At 39.6% G+C, this 20368-nt stretch overlaps 1 protein-coding gene across 1 annotated transcript in view; it reads right to left on the minus strand.

Moving 5' to 3' along the window:
• Window positions 1-19871, minus strand: part of LOC149838741 (serine/threonine-protein kinase CTR1-like) — a 42971-nt gene extending 23100 nt beyond the window's left edge. The window contains exons 1-4 of the mRNA XM_090006779.1: window positions 18968-19871; window positions 17711-18009; window positions 17474-17618; window positions 14425-14540 (exon numbers count right to left, since the gene is read on the minus strand). Coding sequence (XP_089862905.1) covers window positions 14425-14540; window positions 17474-17618; window positions 17711-18009; window positions 18968-19465 — 1058 coding nt within the window. The 5' untranslated portion in view covers window positions 19466-19871. The remainder of the gene's footprint in view (window positions 1-14424; window positions 14541-17473; window positions 17619-17710; window positions 18010-18967) is intronic.
• Between the last annotated feature and the right edge of the window lie 497 nt (window positions 19872-20368).

The following is a 20368-nucleotide window of genomic DNA, read 5'->3' on the forward strand; positions in this document are numbered from 1 at the left end:
GCATTGACCAATGTGCACGCCAATTCAAAATTGTCTTGTGTCTCTACGGCCGATAGAACTTTTCTCAAAATAAATGGTATTGGAACGCTTGATTCTAAAAATACTCAAAATTTTCTTGTTCCAAAAGTTAGAATAGTTCCTAAATTAAATCTTAACCTCTTTTCCGTTTCTCAAATAGCCGATCATGGATGTGAAATATCTTTCTCATCCCAAGGGTGCTTTGTGCAGGATCTCCGGTCCGGGAAGCGGATTGGGCAAGGCCATAGGAAGGGAGACCTTTATTTTATGGATGACTTAACACTTCCAAATACCTCATTTTGTACTTATGTCCAAGACAAAAATATTGAAACTTGGCATAAAAGACTTGGACATCCAAGTTACTCAAAAATGTATCTTTTTCCTTTTGGAAACAAGTTTTGTAAAGAAAAAGATATCAATTGCAAAGATTGCATTTTTGGAAAAATGAAGTCTACTCCTTTTCCTATTAGAACCTTTGTGACAACAAGACCTTTTGAATTGGTGCATTCCAATGTATGGGGACCATCTCCGGTTTTATCCAAAGGTGGTTATTCGTATTATGTTACGTTTATTGATGATTATACTAGATACGTATGGATTTATTTTCTTAATGCTAAATCGGAAGTTTTTAACTTCTTCAAAGAATTTCATGCAAAAGTTCAAAATCAATTTCAAAGTCAAATATCCATTTTTAGATCCGATTCGGGTGGAGAGTATTTATCAAATGATTTTCAATCATATCTAAAAAAACATGGCATTTGTCATCAAAAATCTTGCCCAAGGACTCCTCAACAAAACGGTCTAGCGGAGAGAAAACATAGACATATTTTAGAAACCACTAGATCCTTACTCATTTCTAAAAATATTCCTAAAAATTTTTGGGCCGAAGCCGTGTTGACCTCCACTTATTTAATCAATAGGATGCCATCTTCAAAATTGCATAATATCTCCCCTTATGAAAAACTTTTCAATATGACACCCGACTACAATCGTCTTCGTATTTTCGGGTGTAAATGCTTTGTTCTTTTGCATAAAAGAGATAAATTGTCACCTAAAGCAATAGAATGCGTATTTTTAGGATATGGTGAAAATCAAAAAGGCTATAGATGCTTTGATCATAAAAACAATAAGTTATTTGTCTCCAAAGATGTAACCTTTTTAGAAGATGAAAATGGATTTGACATATTGGAAAAATCAAATGAAATTGATTATATGTTTATCAATGATCTTTTAGAAGATTCAAATGATGACTCTTTGAGTCATCCGGAAGTTTTAGAAAATACTCATGATTCTCATGATAATGATGTATCACCAACTAATGGTGACAATCTCCAAGTATACACTCGGCGTGAGGAAGCCCAACCTATTAGTGCTTTAGAAAAATTCTTGCGGCTTAATGAACCTCTAGAAGAAGCCTCCCTTAGGCGTTCTTCTAGAGAATCAATTCCACCTAATAGGTTTGTCTCATATGAAACTCTTTCACCTAAATATAGAGCTTGTCTAATAGCCTTGCATTCTTACTATGAACCCTCCCATTATAATCAAGCAAAAAGTATACCTCATTAGGTTGAAGCAATGAAAGTTGAACTAGATGCTTTAAATAAAGCTAAAACTTGGGAAATAGTTCACCTTCCTCCAAATAAGAAAGCTATAGGATGTCGATGGGTCTACAAAGTCAAAACAAAAAGTGATGGTTCCCTAGAGCGTTATAAAGCTAGATTAGTTGCTAAGGGATACTCACAAGAATATGGCATCGATTATGAGGAGACTTTTGCTCCCGTGGCTCGCATGACAAGCGTTAGAACTTTAATTGCGGTAGCATCATCAAAGAAATGGTCTATATTCCAATTAGATGTTAAAAATGCCTTTCTTAATGGTCAGTTGAATGAAGAAGTATATATGGACCCTCCGCCGGGAATCAGTGTTAACCAAGGTCAAACCCTTCGGTTATTAAAAGCCTTATATGGTCTTAAACAAACCCCTAAGGCTTAGTATGATAGATTTAGTGCTATCATGTTACAATTGGGATTTCGCTCATGTTATACTGACACTGCTCTTTTTGTTAAACATGCAGGTAATAGTATCATCATCCTTCTGCTTTATGTTGATGATATGATCATCACTGGCAATGATGAAAGTGGTATTCTTAAAGTTAAAAATATGTTAAAACATAATTTTGATATGTCTGATCTGGGTTTTCTCAGGTACTTTCTTGGTATAGAAGTTGCATACTCTCCTCGAGGGTATATATTGTCATAGATGAAGCTTGCTGCAGATATATGTTCCAAATCTAGGATTTCAGATGATAAAAAGGTGGAGACTCCCGAGGTTATCAATGTTAAACTACGACTGGAGGATGGAGTTCTGCTGGATGATCCTACGCCCTACAGGCAACTCATAGGCTCCCTCACCTATCTGACTATCACCAGGCCCGATATCGCTCATGTTGTGCACTCTGCAAGCCAATTTCAGCATGCTCCTACATCTGTGCATATGAGTGTTGTGCTCCGGATCATTCGATATATTAAAAATACTTTGACTAAAGGGCTATTCCTATCCTCAATCTCTTCCTTAGATTTACTAGCTTATACTGATGCTGACTGGGGAGGAAACCCAAATGATCGAATCTCAACTACTGGCTTTTGTGTGTTTCTAGGAGATTCGCTAATTGCTTGGAGGTGCAAGAAACAGCAGAAAGTCTCATTGTCTTCTACTAAAGCAAAATACAGGGCTATGGCAACCACTACAATGGAGCTTGTGTGGCTTCGAAGTCTTCTTCAAGATATGGGAGTCGAAATTACCGGTGCTTCAAAGCTTTGTTGCGACAACAAAAGTGCCATCTATATTGCCAGCAACCACACCTTTCATGAAAGGACTAAACATATTGAGATGGACTGTCATTATGTACGTGATGAATATCTTCGTGGGACAGTTACACTGCCATATGTCACTTCAGAATATCAACTTGCAGATTTCTTTACCAAAGCCCTGCCTGCTCCTCGCTTCTTGTTCCTTCTTGGCAAACTTTCGGTCATTCCCCCGTAAAGTTTGAGGGGGGGTGTTAAAACATATGTAATAATACCATAATACAAAGTACCCCATAGGGGTACTTATTTTGTTTCTCTTATTTTACTATTTTTTATTTTTATTTTTATTTTTATTTTTTAAATTGTATTTTTTGGATACCGAAAAGGGGCCCCACAATGGAGTCGTTGGAGCCCCCAACGGTCACATTATATGACCGTTGGGGGCTCCCAACGACTCTATTGGGAGCCCCTTTGGTCTCCTTTTCTTATAAATAGGGGGAACCCCCCATGTATGTTGTATTGCTCTTGAGAGCTCCTCTTCAATAATAGTGATATTATTTTTCATGTGTGTAGCCTTTTATAAGGCCCTTTGTATATCCCTTAGTGGATTTCCTCTCTTGTGCTTGTTGCACTTGTCCGTGTGGGACATTGTGAATGCTTTAGCATTCTTGGTTTCTTCCGCTTATTTCATTACAAAGGGTTCACCCAAGAAGCAGGGCAAGATTATGATGAGACCTTCAGCCCGGTGGTGAGAATGGGAACGATTCGAATCATTCTTTCCCTAGTCGTTGAACATGGATGGAAGATGAGTCAGCTTGATGTAAAAAATGCGTTTCCGCATGGGGATTTGAAGGAGGAAGTCTATATGGAACAACCTCCTGGATATCAAGAACAAAACTGCAAAACCCATGTATGCAGGCTAAAGAGAGCTATTTATGGTCTAAAACAAGCATCTCGTTCTTGGTTTGACAGCTTCTCGCTTGAGATTCAAAAGCATGGATTTTCACGTTCTCTACTGGACCACTCATTATTCATTTTTAGAAGTCAGAATGTGACCACCCTTCTGTTAATCTATGTTGACGATATTGTCATCACAGGAAACTCTGAAGCTCACATCAAAGAAGTAAAAAACTTGCTAGGCCAGAGGTTCAAAATGAAAGATCTTGGCGTCTTGCGTTACTTTCTTGGTGTAGAAGTTGACAGTCAGGCTCATGGTTTGACTCTCACTCAACACAAGTATACAGTAGATGTTCTCCGTAAGGCAGGTATGAAAGACTGCAAGCCTCTAGGAACTCCAAGTGTGCTTCACCAAAAACTTAGCATTCATGATGGAGACCTGTATGAGGACCCTACCAGATATCGCAGTCTAATAGGGATGTTACAGTATCTCACATTCACTCGTCCTGATATTGTTTATTCAGTCAATCAAGTGTCTCAGTTTATGCATGCACCACGTACTGGATATATGGAAGCGGTTAAGAGGATCCTTCGATATCTGAAATGAACCATTGGGGACGGATTGATATATTCACCACAGTCATCTGGCAGCAAGGATGAGCATGAACTTACTGTATATTGTGATGCAGACTGGGCAGGAGATCCTGATGAACGAAGATCTACATCAGGATATTGTGTCTTCATTGGTAGAAATTTAGTCTCTTGGAGTAGTAGAAAACAAAAGGTTGTCGCTAGATCAAGCACTGAGGCTGAGTATCGATCCATGGCTGCCGCTACTGCCGAAGCCACATGGATCAGGCATCTACTAACTGAAGTGGGAGAAAAGATATCTCACTCTACCTTGCTGTGTGACAATCAAAGCGCTCTCAACATGTCATTCAATCCTGTACATCACAGTCGTGCTAAGCATATTGAGATCGACCAACATTTTGTGAGACAAAAGGTTGAAGAAAAAGAGATCGAGCCTGAGTTCGTCAATACTGAAAGACAAGTTGCAGACATATTTACAAAGGGTTTGACAAAAGATCATTTTTGGATGCTTAAAGGCAAGTTGTTCATGGTCCAAAACCATGATCAACTTGAGGGGGGTGAAAAAGTGTATTCTGGATAGTAAGACCCGGATCCATTGTATGTACCGAATCCATTGTATGTACAGTCTGAATATTAGGACCCGAGTCTGTATGTTTTATTCATTTTTGGTCTTTCGGGTCTGGACATTACACCAGACCCGGACCCATACTGATCCGCCCCCCTTGCTCCCTCTATTTTCGACAAGGGAGGAGGGGCCGAGCCCCCCCTCTCGCTCTCTTGTTGGGTCGGCAGGGGAAGGGCTGAGCACCCCTTGCTCCCTCTGTTTTCGGTAGGGAAGGGGTTGAGCCCCTCCCTGTTTTTGGTAGGGGAGGGGCCGAGCCCCCCCCCCCCCCCTCTCGCTCTCTTGTTGGGTCGGCAGGGGAGGGGCTAAGCCCCCCTTGCTCCCTCTGTTTTCGACAAGAGAGGGGTCGGGCCCCCCTTTCTCCCTGTGTTTTCGACAGAGAGAGGGGGTCGAGTATAATTGATTTGAAAAATTTAATGTATTTTTTTTTTGTGTTTTCAGGATAAAAATGACGGATAAAGGAAAAGGACTTGCGTCATCTTCATCCCAACATGTGAGTTCTGCTGCTAGTTTTGTTGATAGTTGCAGTGGGATTGTGTTAAAATATGTATATATATATATATATATATATATATACTTATATATATATATATACATTCGTATATATATAAGTATATGTATATATATACAGTTTCCTTTTTAGTGAAATACCCGATAGGGGTATTCTTGTAAAACCACAATGTATTTTTTCTTTTTTACTTTTTTAGTTTTTCTCTTTTTCTTTTTACTTTTTTTCTTTTTCTTTTTTCCCCTTTTGTAAGACCACAAGGGCCCCACACTTGTAGTCGTTGGGGCCCCAACGGTCAGATTTCTGACCGTTGGGGCTCCCAACGACTACAAGGGAGCCCCTTGTGGTCCCTTCTTTGAGCCTCCCTCCTCTATAAATAGAGGAGGTATTCTCCTCTTGTAAGCATTGGGTTTTCACCCTTCTCTTCCTTTCTTCAATCAATCCAACTTATGACTTTAAGTCATTTTCTACTTTTGAGAGTTTTGTGTGTGCACTTTTAGTGTTTGTGTTCTTGGCTCTTGAGATCACTCTTAAAGAGTGCTTTTTACTCCATTGGAGCTTCTGCCTCTTTTCATTACATGGTATCAGAGCTCGGTTGGTGATTGGGCTTCTCTTTATTATCTTGGAACGTGTGCCTCTCAAATTTTAAGAAGAAATGAAGGATTTGGTGCCGATGGAACGTGATTCTAAAGTGGAGCTTTCTTTTAAGCTAAATGGGTCCAACTATCTCATGTGGGCCTCCGCAATGGAAAATCATCTAAGAGGTAAGAAACTTTGGGGTTTTGTTATGGGAACTACTCCCGAACCCTCTCTTGTTTTCACTAAAATCGAAAATGAGATTGAAAAAGCTTTAGATGGCGATGAACGCATCAAAGCTATCAATGACCATCAATCCAAAGTTGAGGATTGGGAAAGTAACCATGCCAAAATTTTGGCATGGTTTATGAACAATGTTGACCTTAAAAATTGTGCTAATATTGCCAAATTTATAAGGGCCAATGAGGCATGGTTTTTCCTTAAGAGTATGTATACCCAAAAGGATCTTGCTCGACAATTTTTTTGTCAAGAAAAAATCCGTTCCACCAAACAAATGGATATGAGTGTCCGGGACTATTTTAGCTCTCTAACCCCTCTTTGGGATGAACTTGCTCTTCTTGAGCCTAAATGAGTGGCTCCGGAAGATATTGAATTAAGAAGAGAACAAATTGAAAAGAAGCACTTCTTTCAATTTCTTCATGGTCTTCGCCCGGAATTTGAATAAGTTAGGGCATCTCTTCTCCATAGAAGCAAAGCCCTACCTATTGAAGATGCCATTGCCGAAATATGCCAAGAGGAAACTCGACTTGGATTAAGCATTAAGAATGATGAAGTTTTGGCCGTTACTAGGCCCGGATCAAATGTTAAAGTCTATAGACCTCATCACTATAACAAAAATAGTAATGGGCCTAGAAAGGGAATAATATGCCATTATTGTAATAAACCGGGACACATTAGACCGGTTTGTCCCAAACTTAAAGGAAAAGTAGTCGCGGTTGGAGAAAATTCTCCAAAGAAGGAAGAAGAAAATGCCAAAGAGGGAGATATCAAAGAGACTCTTAATCATATCTCTGAAGTTCTCCAACATCTTCTCAAGACTTCTTCCTCAACATCCAGAGCCGCCATCGCCTATTCTTCATCACCTCCAGGTATGTGGATACTAGACTCTGGTGCTTCTTTTCATATGACATCTCATAAAAACTCTCTTTCAAATGTTTTTCCGAACCCATATCCTCTTATGTTTCAACGGTCGATGGAACATCATTGAAAATTAAAAGTATTGGAACGCTTGATTTTAAAAATTCTCAAAAAAATTTCGTTCCTAAAGTAAGAATCGTTCCAAAAATTAATTTAAATCTTTTTTCCGTTTCTCAAATCACCGATCATGGATGTCAAGTCTCTTTCTCACCTAAAGATTGCACCGTGCAGGATCTCCAGTCAGGGAAGCTGATTGGGCAAGGCCATAGAAGGGGTGATCTCTATTTTATGGACCTTTTGACTCTTCCATCTAAATCATCTTGCAATCTTGTAAAAGACAAAAGTATTGGAATTTGGCATGAGAGACTTGGTCATCCAAATTTTGTAAAAATGTCTCTTTTCCCGTTTTTGAACAATACTTGTAAAGACAATCACATGACTTGTAAAGATTGCATTTTTGGGAAATCTAAAGCTACTCCATTTCCTCAAAGAAGTTACTTTACCACTCGGCCATTTGAACTTGTTCATTCCGATGTGTGGGGACCTTCCTCTATTTTGTCTAAAGGAGGATTTTCGTATTATGTGGTCTTTATTGATGACTTCACTCAATTCACGTGGATTTACTTCCTAAGTCACAAATCCGAAGTTTTCTCTTTCTTTAAAGAATTCCATGCAATGGTTAAAAATCAATTTTTGGGAAATCTATCTATTCTTAGGTCCGATTCGGGAGGCGAATATATGTCCAATGATTTTTAAAGCTATTTAAAAGAAAATGGAATTTGTCATCAACGTTTTTGTCCCAACACTCCGCAACAAAATGGTCTTGCGAAAAGAAAGCATAGACACATAATAGAAACGACAAGAACATTATTAATTTCAAAAAATATCCCAAAATCCTTTTGGGCCGAAGCGGTTCTAACCTCAACGTATCTTATCAATAGAACCCCTTAATCCTCTTTGAAAAATCTTTCTCCATTTGAAAAACTTTACAATATGTCTCCCGATTATAAAAGACTAAGGATTTTTTTATGTAAATGCTTTGTTCTAACTCACAAAAATGATAAACTTTCTCCTAGGGCTATTGAATGTATTTTCTTGAGATATGGCGAAAAACAAAAAGGTTATAGATGTTTTGACATACTCAAAAACAAACTTTATATCTCAAAAGATGTCACATTCCTAGAAGAAAATGGTTTTTCGCACCAACCAAATGAAAATATTGATTATTGTTTTTTATTTGACTTATTGCCTCAAGAAAACATCATAGATGATCATATTGATCCTAGTGAACCCCTTGGTGAAAATCATTTTGAACATCCAAATGATGATCAAAACTTAGAAGAAAATGTTTCAAGACAAATACAAGTCTACTCTAGAAGGAATGAAAGAAATCCTCCTTGTGCCCTTGAAAAATTTTCTCAAAGTGAGTCAATCGAAGAGACCTCTCAAAGAAAATCAAATCGGATTTCCAAAATACCCAATAGATTTGTTTCTTATGATTTTTTTTCTCCTAACTTTCGAGCATGCCTACTTGTTCTTCACTCCTTTCATGAACCATCTCATTACAATGATGCTAAACAATATGCTCATTGGAATGAAGCTATGGAACTAGAACTTAATGCTCTTAAAAGGGTGCAAACTTGGGAAATCGTTGATCCTCCCAATGGCAAGAAACTCATTGGATGTAATTGGGTTTTTAAAGTTAAAACTAAGAGTGATGGTTCATTGGAAAGATATAAGGCTACGTTGGTAGCCAAAGGATATGCCCAAGAGTATGGGGTAGATTATGATGAAACTTTTGTCCCAGTTACTTGAATGACTAGTGTTCGAGCTCTTATTGCTATAGCCTCTGTTAAAAAATGGCCAATCTTTCAACTTGATGTCAAAAATGCATTTTTGAATGATAATTTAAATGAAGAAGTTTATATGGAACCACCTCCAAGTATGAATTTAAATGGAAAAAATTTGAAATTAAAAAAGGCTTTATATGGACTTAAGCAAGTTCCTAAAGCTTGGTATGATAGGTTTAGTAATGTATTAATCAATTTAGGATTTTCTTCTTGCTATACTGACACTGCACTTTTTGTTAAAAGGACAGGTGACTCCATTATTATGCTTCTACTGTATGTTGATGATATGATCATCACTGGGAATGACAAAAAGGGAGTAAATGATGTAAAGTTTATGCTAAAAGAAACTTTTGATATGTCTGATTTTGGATATTTAAGATATTTTTTAGGGATTGAAGTGGCTTATTCCCCGCCAGGATACATCCTATCTCAAATGAAATTAGCTGCAGAAATTTGTACCAAATCAGGAATATCTGATGAAAATTGAGGATCCAACCCCCTACCGTCAATTAATCGGATCTCTCACCTATCTATCCATCACACGTCCATATATAGCTCATGCGAGCAAGCCAGTTTCAGCATGCACCTACTTCGGTTCATATGGCGGCCGTAATGAGAATTGTGCGATATATCAAAAATACTATATCCAAAGGACTCTTTTTATCCTCTTCTTCATCTCTTGACTTAACTGCTTTTACTGATGTTGACCGGGGAGGAAATCCCAATGATCGTATCTCAATAACGGGCCTTTGAATTTTTTTAGGTGAATCCCTCATTTCGTGGAGATACAAGAAGCAGCAGAAGGTTTCACTGTCATCCACTGAAGTTGAATATCGGGCCATGACAATGACAACTATGGAAATCGTATGGCTCAGGAGTCTCCCTAGTGACATGGGAGTCCACATTTCCACTCCCACCAAGCTCTGCTGTAATAACAAAAGTGCGATATACATTGCCAGCAATCACACCTTTCATGAGCGAACCAAGCATATCGAAATGGATTGCCATTATGTTCGAGACGAATATCTCAGAAGGACTATCTCATTACCATATGTTACTTCAGAGTATCAACTAGCTGACTTCTTCACCAAGGCGCTTCCAACTCCACGATTTATGTTTCTTCTTAGCAAACTTTCGGTCTTCTCCCCGTAAAGTTTGAGGGGGCGTGTTAAAATATGTATATATATATATACATATATGTATATATATATACAGTTTCCTTTTTAGTGAAATACCCGATAGGGGTATTCTTGTAAAACCACAATGTATTTTTACTTTTTTACTTTTTTACTTTTTTACTTTTTCTCTTTTTCTCTTTTTCTTTTTACTTTTTTTCTTTTTCTTTTTTCCCCTTTTGTAAGACCACAAGGGCCCCACACTTGTAGTAGTTGGGGCTCCCAACGACTACAAGGGAGCCCCTTGTGGTCCCTTCTTTGAGCCTCCCTCCTCTATAAATAGAGGAGGTATTCTCCTCTTGTAAGCATTGAGTTTTCACCCTTCTCTTCCTTTCTTCAATCAATCCAACCTATGACTTTAAGTCATTTTCTACTTTTGAGAGTTTTGTGTGTGCACTTTTAGTGTTTGTGTTCTTGGCTCTTGAGGTCACTCTTAAAGAGTGCTTTTTACTCCATTGGAACTTCCGCCTCTTTTCATTACAGATTGATGATGTGGGACCACTATGGGTGCATGTAGATAAACTTGCAAAAACTGGAGAAGGAGGTGGTGGAAACAAGAGATTTCGATGCAAGCTCTGCGAAAGAGATTTTGTTGGGTCTTACACAAGAGTGAAGGCTCATTTGTTGAAGATACCAGGACATGGCATTTTCGCTTGTAAAAAAGTTGATGAGGCAATGCGAAGACAATACAAGAAAATACAAGAAGAATATGAGAAGAGAAAGACAATGGCCGATTCTTCTGCAGTCAGTGTGCCATTTGCAAGCCACCAAGAAGATGCTGAAAAAAAAATCAATGTAGGAAGTAGAGGAACGATACAAGCAGCATTCAATACATATGGAAGAGAAGAATTGGATAGAAAAGTTGGGAGATATTTTTATTCTGGTTCACTCCCATTTAATGCGGCTAGAAATCCTTATTGGAAGGATTTAGTAGCATCATTGGCAAATTGTAATTTGAGTGGTTATGTGCCTCCAAGTTCAGAAAAAATACGAACCACACTTTTTGCAGAAGAGAGGGCAAATGTGGAGAGGTTGCTAGAGATTAAAAAATATTCATGGGAGCAAAATGGAGTTTCTATTGTGTATGATGATGGACAGATATTCAAAGGCGTCCATTAATCAATTTCATTACTTGTTCGCTTAGTGGCCCAATATTCTTGAAAGCAGTTGATGCATCTAGGGAATATAAAAATGCAGAGTATTTAAAGAGATTGTTTATAGAAGTGATAAAAGAAATGGGTGATCAGAAAGTGGTACAAATCATTACAGACAACGCTCCGGTTTGTAAATGTGCAGCGTTGAGTTTGGAGAGTGAATACCCTCATATTTTTTGGACTCCCTTTGTAGCACACAACTTAAATCTAGCCCTAAAGAGCATCTGCAACCCCAAAGAAGAAGAAAATTCACAAGCATATGTTTTATGTTCATGGATTGAAGATTTAGAAAGAAATGTCAAAAGCATTAAGAATTTTGTTGTTAACCACCATCGTGCTAATGTTATATTTAATAGGCATTCTGATTTGAAATTGTTGAAGGTCGCTGAAACACGTTTTGCGTCCATCATTGTGATGATGAAGAGGATTAAAAGAGTGAATAATGCTTTGATTAACATGGTGACGGATGAAAATTGGACATTCTATTGTGCTGATGATGATATCAAGGCTGAAGAAATTAAAAAATTCATTCTTGATGATGAGTTTTGGAACAAAGTGGTATACTTCCTTCAATTTACGCAAACTATTTGGGAAATGTTAAGAGAAGTTGATAAGGATGCGCCCATGCTTCACAGAGTTTATGAAATGTGAGATAATATGATTGAAAAAATACAAGCTATAGTTTTCAAGCATGCAGAAAAAAATCCTGCATTGAATGATTCAGATTTTTTTAATCATATTCATTCAATTTTAGTCAGAAGATGGGATAAGAGCAACACTCATTTGCATTGCATGACACATTCTCTTAATCCAAAATATTATGCAAATAAGTGCGGGCTGGTGGTATTGGTCGTGTCCCTCCAAATTTAGACCCAGAGCTATCAAGACATAGAAATATGTGTATGACAAAACCTTTTCCAGAAGCATATCTTCTACATCAAGTCACACAAGAGTTTAGAAAATTTTCATCTTCGAGATTATATGGACCGACATTATTCGCGAGAGAAGAAGATAATATAGATCCTATCACATGGTGGTTAACATTTGGATCAGAAACACCTTTTCTCCAACGTCTTACATTAAGATTGCTATCGCAGCCTGCTAGTTCATCTTGTTGTGAAAGAAATTGGAGCACATATTCTCAAATCCACAACATGAAGAGAAACAAACTCACCAGCAAGCGTGCAGAGGATTTAGTATATGTTTATTCAAATCTTCGATAACTTTCGCGAAGCAATGATGAATACAGGTACTAATTTGCTCTCTTATTTATTTGATTATTTCTTAATTTTCATGTAAATATACTTGTATTGTATTTATCATTTTCAAATTGGGCTCGTAACGCAGACAATGAACATCCAAATTTTGGTACGTAAACCGAGAAGAGTGTGACTTCGAGGGAGAACATGATTTCAACATAACAAACATGGATTTAGCTGAGCCCAGTACTCCTTCTAATTATGCATTTGATGGTGAAGAAGAAAATTATTAACATTCATTACTTTATCAGGATATACTTTGGTATGTAATTTAGTTCTTTTATGCTTTACTTATTTGATTGATATTTAGGTAGATTTATGTAATTGCTTTACTTATTTGATTGATAATTTGATATTTAGGTTGATATACTGCATGCATGATGAATCATATTATGACAATGTTAACTGTTAAATGTTAAACTGTTAAAACTTCAAAATTATATATATATATATATATATATATAATTTTTTTTTACATTTTTGCCCCTGCCACACCCCCGCACCCGGGTTTTTTGGAAGTGCCGCATCCCCGCACCCGCACCCATGTGACATAGATTGTAATGTATTTAATACCTAAAGGGTATTTTTGTATTTTATCCATGTAATCTTAACGTAATACAAAAACAAGAGGGACGTCCCAGCTAGGGCACGACCTCCTATTCTTCTCTTAACTTTTCCTTTCTCTCTCTTTTCTTTGTGTAACATGGCACGCACACCAAGAGACGTTGCAGCTTTCACATTGTGTTGGCACAAGTTCAAGATACACAAAGTCAGATCCATGTGGGTGGCCCAAAACCAGATTTGACTTAACCAAGTCACATTTGGTGGGCAAAACTAGTGGGTTGGATATAGGAAAGAGAACAAAAACCATACACCAACTCATGATTCTGGATGCAAATGAAGTAGTGTTGTCTCAAACTTTGTGCCAAGTCTACTAGAGATTCAGTGGAGTTTCAAGCTATTATTTTATTGTATATACAGTACAGTATTATTCTCAATAGTACTAACAAATCATAGCAGAGTTTCCGCAGAGTACCACTAGTGCAAAAAGTAGCTTGAAAGACGATTGGAGTGACAAAAACTCCAACGATTAATGTAGATAGGCAATAGAAGGATTGAACATGACATCACTGTCAAAATATCTGGAGATTCGCTCAGCCAAAAAACATGAAGTGCTAATTCTGAGATCAGTCAACACAATTACAATCTATGTCACATAGGTGCGGGTGCGGCACTTTAAAAAAACTTAGGTGTGGGAGGGTATATATATAATTTTTAACACCACCCCTTTACCCCTTCTCGAGGTACCCATTCTTTTTTTAATTTGGGGGGGGGGGGGGGGGGCTCAAGGTACCCCTTCTTTTTTAATGGGAGGGGGCCTCGAGGTACCCCTACCCATTTTGGAGCCCCGTCCCTTTTTTTAATGGACCAAAATGGACTCGATCAAAGTTGACAAAGTCCATTTTGGACAAAGATAACCCTAGGTGCGGGTTGACCACACCTAGTGTCACATTGAGGTGCCGCACCCGCATCGCGTCACGTCAACGTGGGTGCGGTGGCCTCTTTGGCGAGTCCCTGTGACATAGATTACAATCAACATTCACCTCTTCGTAAAATATAGAGGCAATGACAGTTAAAACTCATTCATAAAGTATAGCATTAAACATGGCAATGGCAAAAGAGACAAACAAGCAAAAAAACCCATGGCAGCACTGGTATATGACAAAAAACCACAAAATGCAACAGAAAACGTAAACAAAACTAACTTCAGAATGAGAAGAGAAAAGAGGGAGAGGAAAAAATGCAAACCTCCATGTCCGATTCTCAACTGCCAATTTGATGAGACAAGAAGAACTACATTCTGAAGCACAATATTTACAGCCTCGGGCAATTCGACATGGCAACTTAGTTGCATCAGCCAATACCTGCTTCATAGAACATATTTTAGGAGATGGTGAGGGAACCACATATACAATACATCTGAAGTAACAGTCGTAATTCAAAGAGCAGGGTATACACTAAAGGTTAATAATACATACTGGAAATATTCAAACAACACAAAGATATGCACATTTGCAATCCAATCAACAAAATGAACTGGACAAAAATATGTTGGCAGAGGCTTCAATCACTTGCTGTCAAATGAGATAAGCAATAGTTCCAACAAACAGATGTCTTAATAAGAATGTCATGGTATTGGAAAGAATTGTTTAGCGGATACTTTAAAATGCATGTCCAGACGAGTTATGTCCTCCCTTATTTGTCACTACTTTTTTGTCTCACTCACAAAGAGACCTATAACCGGTAAAAGGGTCAAATTCTATTCAGGATACACGGTGTAAAGAATGATATAAGATCACCAGACACAACATCAAGTATAAAATATGATAGTCAATAAGGCATGTCAAATTTTTTAAATATATTAATATGCCCGATGGGCCCTAATGAAGCATCAACCAGGGGATAAGAACTGGATATCATGGCCCATTGTAACCAGCCCACGATATTCTCCAACAACTTCTAACCTACTCTTGAAGTCAAGATCAAGAAACTTCCCAGTCTCCCTCAGCTTCCTTGATGTGCCAATGGCCCAGTAGCATGTCATATTATTGCATTTTATTGTTCCTTGAAACACAAATTCTGAAAAGAAAAAATATGAAAATTATAAACAGTAAAAAAGAATTGTTCCAGCAGATCAATGTTGTAATATACACCCACAATGAGGGGGGAAATTGGGATTGATATCTTCTTGGTAGCTAAAGTTTCAGGGATTCCTTGCTCAATATTGATAGATTGGTCTAAACCTTGAAGAACAATTGTTGGTAAGTAATCAAGGTCAAATAAATGATTCTGGTGACAGTATCAGTGAAAAGTTGATCCTCCGACCAAGTTCATTGAGAAAAGTCCTTGAATGATTGTTGTAAGTCATCAAGGTCTGATAAATGCTTCCAGTGTCAGTATCACCGAAAAAGTGACCCTCCAACCAAGTTCACAGTCAATTCTCAAGGATCAGATAAAATAATTTAATCAGCTAGTTTTCAAATAATAATAATATACGTTTATGTGGTAGTTCAAGTCAATCCTCGAGGTTCAGACAAAATAATTTAAGGAAAACTTTCTATCTTAAAAAGGACCTCAAGGGTTTTACCAACCGGAGGCCAGCCAATGTGCAGTCGGTGATGGGAGATTTTTTCCCTTGGATTATCCATAAAAAAAAAAAACTTTGAGACTTCCTGGTTTGTGTTACATGCAAAATGACATTACTTCTAAATGCACAATGGTGAAGTACACACTCTAAAAACTAAATTCATAGCATATGAACCTTTTTCCTGAAAGAAGCTACTCATGCATGTTGAAATCACTCCCTTTAACTTCAGTTGTTTCCACTCCACTCCGCAGTGACCAAATGAGAGAACTAGAAGTCATGCAACATAACCGGAGCAACCAAGGGAAACCTATTTATGTAGGCATCCCACCATTGTCAGAAACGAGTTCAGTGAAACTTGTTCTCAGAATCTATAACACTCATATTCATCATTTCCAGACCCAAGGGTCACCCAAGAAAAATTACACATGAAGCCCAAGGTAACAATCTTCATTACCTAAAGTTCTTAGTTGTTGAGGATTAAACACTGAGGATCAATGGTAAGAACCATATCAGGTCAATGTACACATGGAAATGTGACCTAACCAAGCTCCTGCAGGCCCCAAATTATCTAACAATTCATTGCTCAACAGGCCAAGAAAACCACCAAACTGCAGCTGCAGAGGCTTGTCCCCTTCACAGAGTTACAAAACAGAGATGACACAATCATTTATTGCACCAAGTATCTGATGCAGATGATAACATATGTTCATCCATTATGTTTCTGTTGGATTTGCAATTCATTCTTCAAACTGCAAACTAACTGATAACAATCATGAACATCAGGAAGCCCCCGCGAGTTACCCAGTTGGTAGGGCAAGAGTCCAATGCCCAAAGAGGCCTCGGACATCTTTAATTGCCCCTGGGATCAAACTGACAACAGGTATGTAGCAGCACTAAGGAGCCAACACACTTCCTTGGGACCTACCACTATAGGATGAGGCCAATCAGGGCTCGATCCTGGTGGGTTCTTCATATAAAATAAAGGAATTATTAAGAAAGATCATAGAAACACAAGATAAACTTCAAACACAAGTAGATAGTAAATGCTAGCTAAACCATGTGAACAAGGGAGAAAAAAGGAAGAGAAAAGAAGGGAAAATTGGTAAGGAGACAAGAAGGGAAAATTGGACCTTTTTGTAAGTTAGGTTGCACATGTTCTTTTTTTTTAAGGAAGAAATGGGCAGAGTGACCATTCATGTTACCGGTCCACCAGTAGGTGACTGAGCGCAGTCAATAAAAGAGTGCATATTTAGATATGTATTGATAGAGAAAAAAAGAACTTAATTATTCACGGGAAAATGTTGGCTACACTCGTGGGTGTTCACGAGAGTAAAACTTCCCTTATTTTTTTTTCAGATCTGACCCTCCAGATTACATGTTTGGTTTAGTAGAAACCGGCCTTTGGATCATGTTTTTCCACTGTGTATGTTGGATTTTCTGGGGTTGAAAAATCAATGGCCTACAATGTACCAAATTATGAACCCTCAAAAAATCTAAGATCAGATTTTTACGTTGAAAAACTATGATCCAAGGATTGATTCCGATTACTTTGACCACAACCACGTTGAACGCATCCATGGGGTCAGATTTGATCAAAACGGCCTGCCTCTATTAGTTTCAACTAGGGGGTTTGGAACCCATGAGGGCAGCCAATACTTTTCCACTATTCAGAAGCACATGAGAATGAACATACCTAGTTTAATAACCCACCTTAAACAGCACCGCACGGTGCCTACAGAGTCCCTTGGTGAGGCTGCCAATAGGAAGCACCACAGAACCATGACATTCTCTCAACATCTCGCTAGACGCTTGCCATTGCCTATAGAGCTCACCATGCTCAGATGGGAACGAGCCACTTCAATGCCATAAAAAGAAAAGAGAAAAGGAATGGGCATCCATAACAATGAAATAAGCATGAAGACCCTGTATATAAAAACCAAAACTCACCCCAGAAGCATGCAGACGAGCTTTCCAAGTTTATCTACCAGTTCTGTGGTGTTGCCTGAAGCATGGTAAAAGAACAGAGCCCTCTCTTCAAGCTCCCTAAGCTGTGGATCACCATGTATGTTAACAAGAACCACTTCCATCGAGGAGTCACTAGGATTAATAGACCGAAGAGATGATAGCGGAGGCATGCGTCTCCCTTCCTCTGCGCTATTACACATGACCCACAGATACGGGTTCATTCCCATAATAAGATAGAACCCATCAGATACCTTATCAGTATATGATAAGCAACCAGTAACCTGTAAGAAGAAACGAATCATAACAAAGAGAATGAAATTTCAAAAATCAGACTTGGACACAAAAGAACCATCCAACACGAATACACATCTTAATCAAGATTTTTTATAGCAATGAAAAACAAATAAACTATAGGAAAACTATATACATACACGCATTACCCGATATTTGTTACTTCAAATATGTTTCACTTAACACAAAAAACGCGATATTTGCTAAACAACAGTCAAGAAAGAAATCCATGTTAAGTTAATCCAAAGTTTTTTTGGTATTAAAAAAAAACAAGCGGCAAAGTAGCGCATAATTTGAAAAAAATCTGCAGCGTTGGACGACCTGAAGTCGAATCGACTCGGGTGGCATGCTCCAGACGAGATACAGGTCTCAAAGACTCAGACAACTCCGTGACGACTCGGGTAGCCTAAGCCCTGTCTCCGTTTTTCCATGAGCGAGACTTGGATGGCCTCAGTCCCCCGACTCCACCCACGCCAGCCCGACTCGTACTACTCGAGTCACCGAGTCGTTGAATATCAGAGAACCAACATTCCAACGGTGCAGCACGTCGCCGAAAATTTCTTTTTCTCCCTCTATCCATCGATCTCCTCATCTCCCCAATCCCCTCGACCCTCTCCCCAATAATCATCGTTAATCAGAACACCCAACAACGCGAAAAACCAGAAGTAGCATACTCTAATTATACTAATTGAACTAAATTCTAACTCCGCTCCATTTTTTTATCAATCCCCAAGCAATCCAGACTCTCAACCCCAAAATAGAAACCACGTTAACCAAACTCCCAAGAGCCCCCTCGACACTATCTTGCATTAGATTAATCAACAATTAATTAACACTACCATCACTTATTCAATCAACTCTCCAAAACAATCATCAAAAGGACTAATCACAATTCCAACATGCCATTGATCACGAAATCACACACGAGAGAGAGAGAGAGAGTGATACCCAGAACCGGTACGCCATCGCGGCGGCCGAGCCCTCCCTGGACGCCGGCTCGCCTCCGCGCAGGAGCTCCGCCTCCTCCGCCAGGAATGCGTGCGTCGTGAGCCGGAGCGCGAGCGTCAGCTGCAAGTAGTAGCTCTCGCGCGCCCGCCTCGCCCGGCTCTCCCCCTTCGAAGACTCCTCGCGGACCTCCCGCACAATCGCCGTCGACGACGCCTCGCCGGACGCGGCGCTCTCTCCGCTCGACGACGTCCGCCCCGTCCGGAATCCCAGCTCCCGCACGCCGGGAACCCTAGCCCCGCCTATCATCCCGTCCACTCCCACCACCGGGTCTTCGCGCCCCTCCCCGTAATAAACCCCTCTCGGCCGCCTCCCAGCCCTGCCCGTCGCTATCTCCGGACTCCTCCGGTCGACGTCCCCATCAATCCCGCCGTTTGTTCCGTGCCGGAGCGGGCGTCCGGCCACGGGGTCCGCTGGTCGGTTGGACGTCGGCATCGCCATCACGAGCCTCACGGGTTCGCCATCTCACCGCCCCGAGCCGCATTTCTCTTTAAAACCCTAACCCTAATCTCTCTCTCTCTCTCTCTCTCTCTCTCTCTCTCTCTCTCTCTCTCGTACGTCACCGACTCGTGAAAAGGAGGAGGAAGCCACGTGAGGACGAAGACTTCCCAACTCGCCGGGAAACGGTTTCCCGGCCCTCCGAAACGACGAACTTAACTGGTAAGATAGAGCCCAAATCCGGTTTTCCGAGCTGGCTCAGGGCGGTTTCGGCGGGGTCCGGCGAGGGGAAAGAGCAGGGGGTTCTGTGGTCGGCGGCCGATCCGTCCGTTTCGTCACCCTCCATATTTCCCGACGCGCGTGGGGGAGATTACATCAGCCAAAATGATTAAAATACCCTTCTGACGATAACAATAACGGGCTGGTCGTTCGGATTGTTTCGCTTTCCCAGTTTTTAATTAAGGGTAAAATAGTCTTTTCTTTAGGAGGTGGTTTTCCGTAATGGCGAGGGGACATCTATCATTGCTGCGGGGAAAGCCAACAAGTTTGGGAGAATAGCTTTTGTTAGGACAGTGACCCGCAGGTAACGAGCCAGGATCACATGGCCGGCTCGTTAATGGATCAGGCCTATTCGGTCAACGAATCGGGTTTTGACTCTATTCTTAACTTTGCTCTCGTTTGAAAAGAAGCTTATGGTTCGGCTCAACGGGTCGATGTAAAAGCTGGCACAATTTTAAAATACATAAATGTTTGACTGAAATTCTGAGTTAACGAGAGAATAGCAAGTTTTACATAAATAATAATCATTAATAAATAATAAACTCTCAGACCTTTTGATTCGGACCCGAAATTTAACAGGAGCTCCTTGTTTATCACCAAGAGTCAGGTCTGCGTAATAGCCGACCC

This window comes from Nuphar pumila, chromosome 5 (assembly GCF_984573655.1).
Source record: "Nuphar pumila chromosome 5, dmNupPumi1.hap1.1, whole genome shotgun sequence".
NCBI classification, from domain to species: domain Eukaryota; kingdom Viridiplantae; phylum Streptophyta; class Magnoliopsida; order Nymphaeales; family Nymphaeaceae; genus Nuphar; species Nuphar pumila.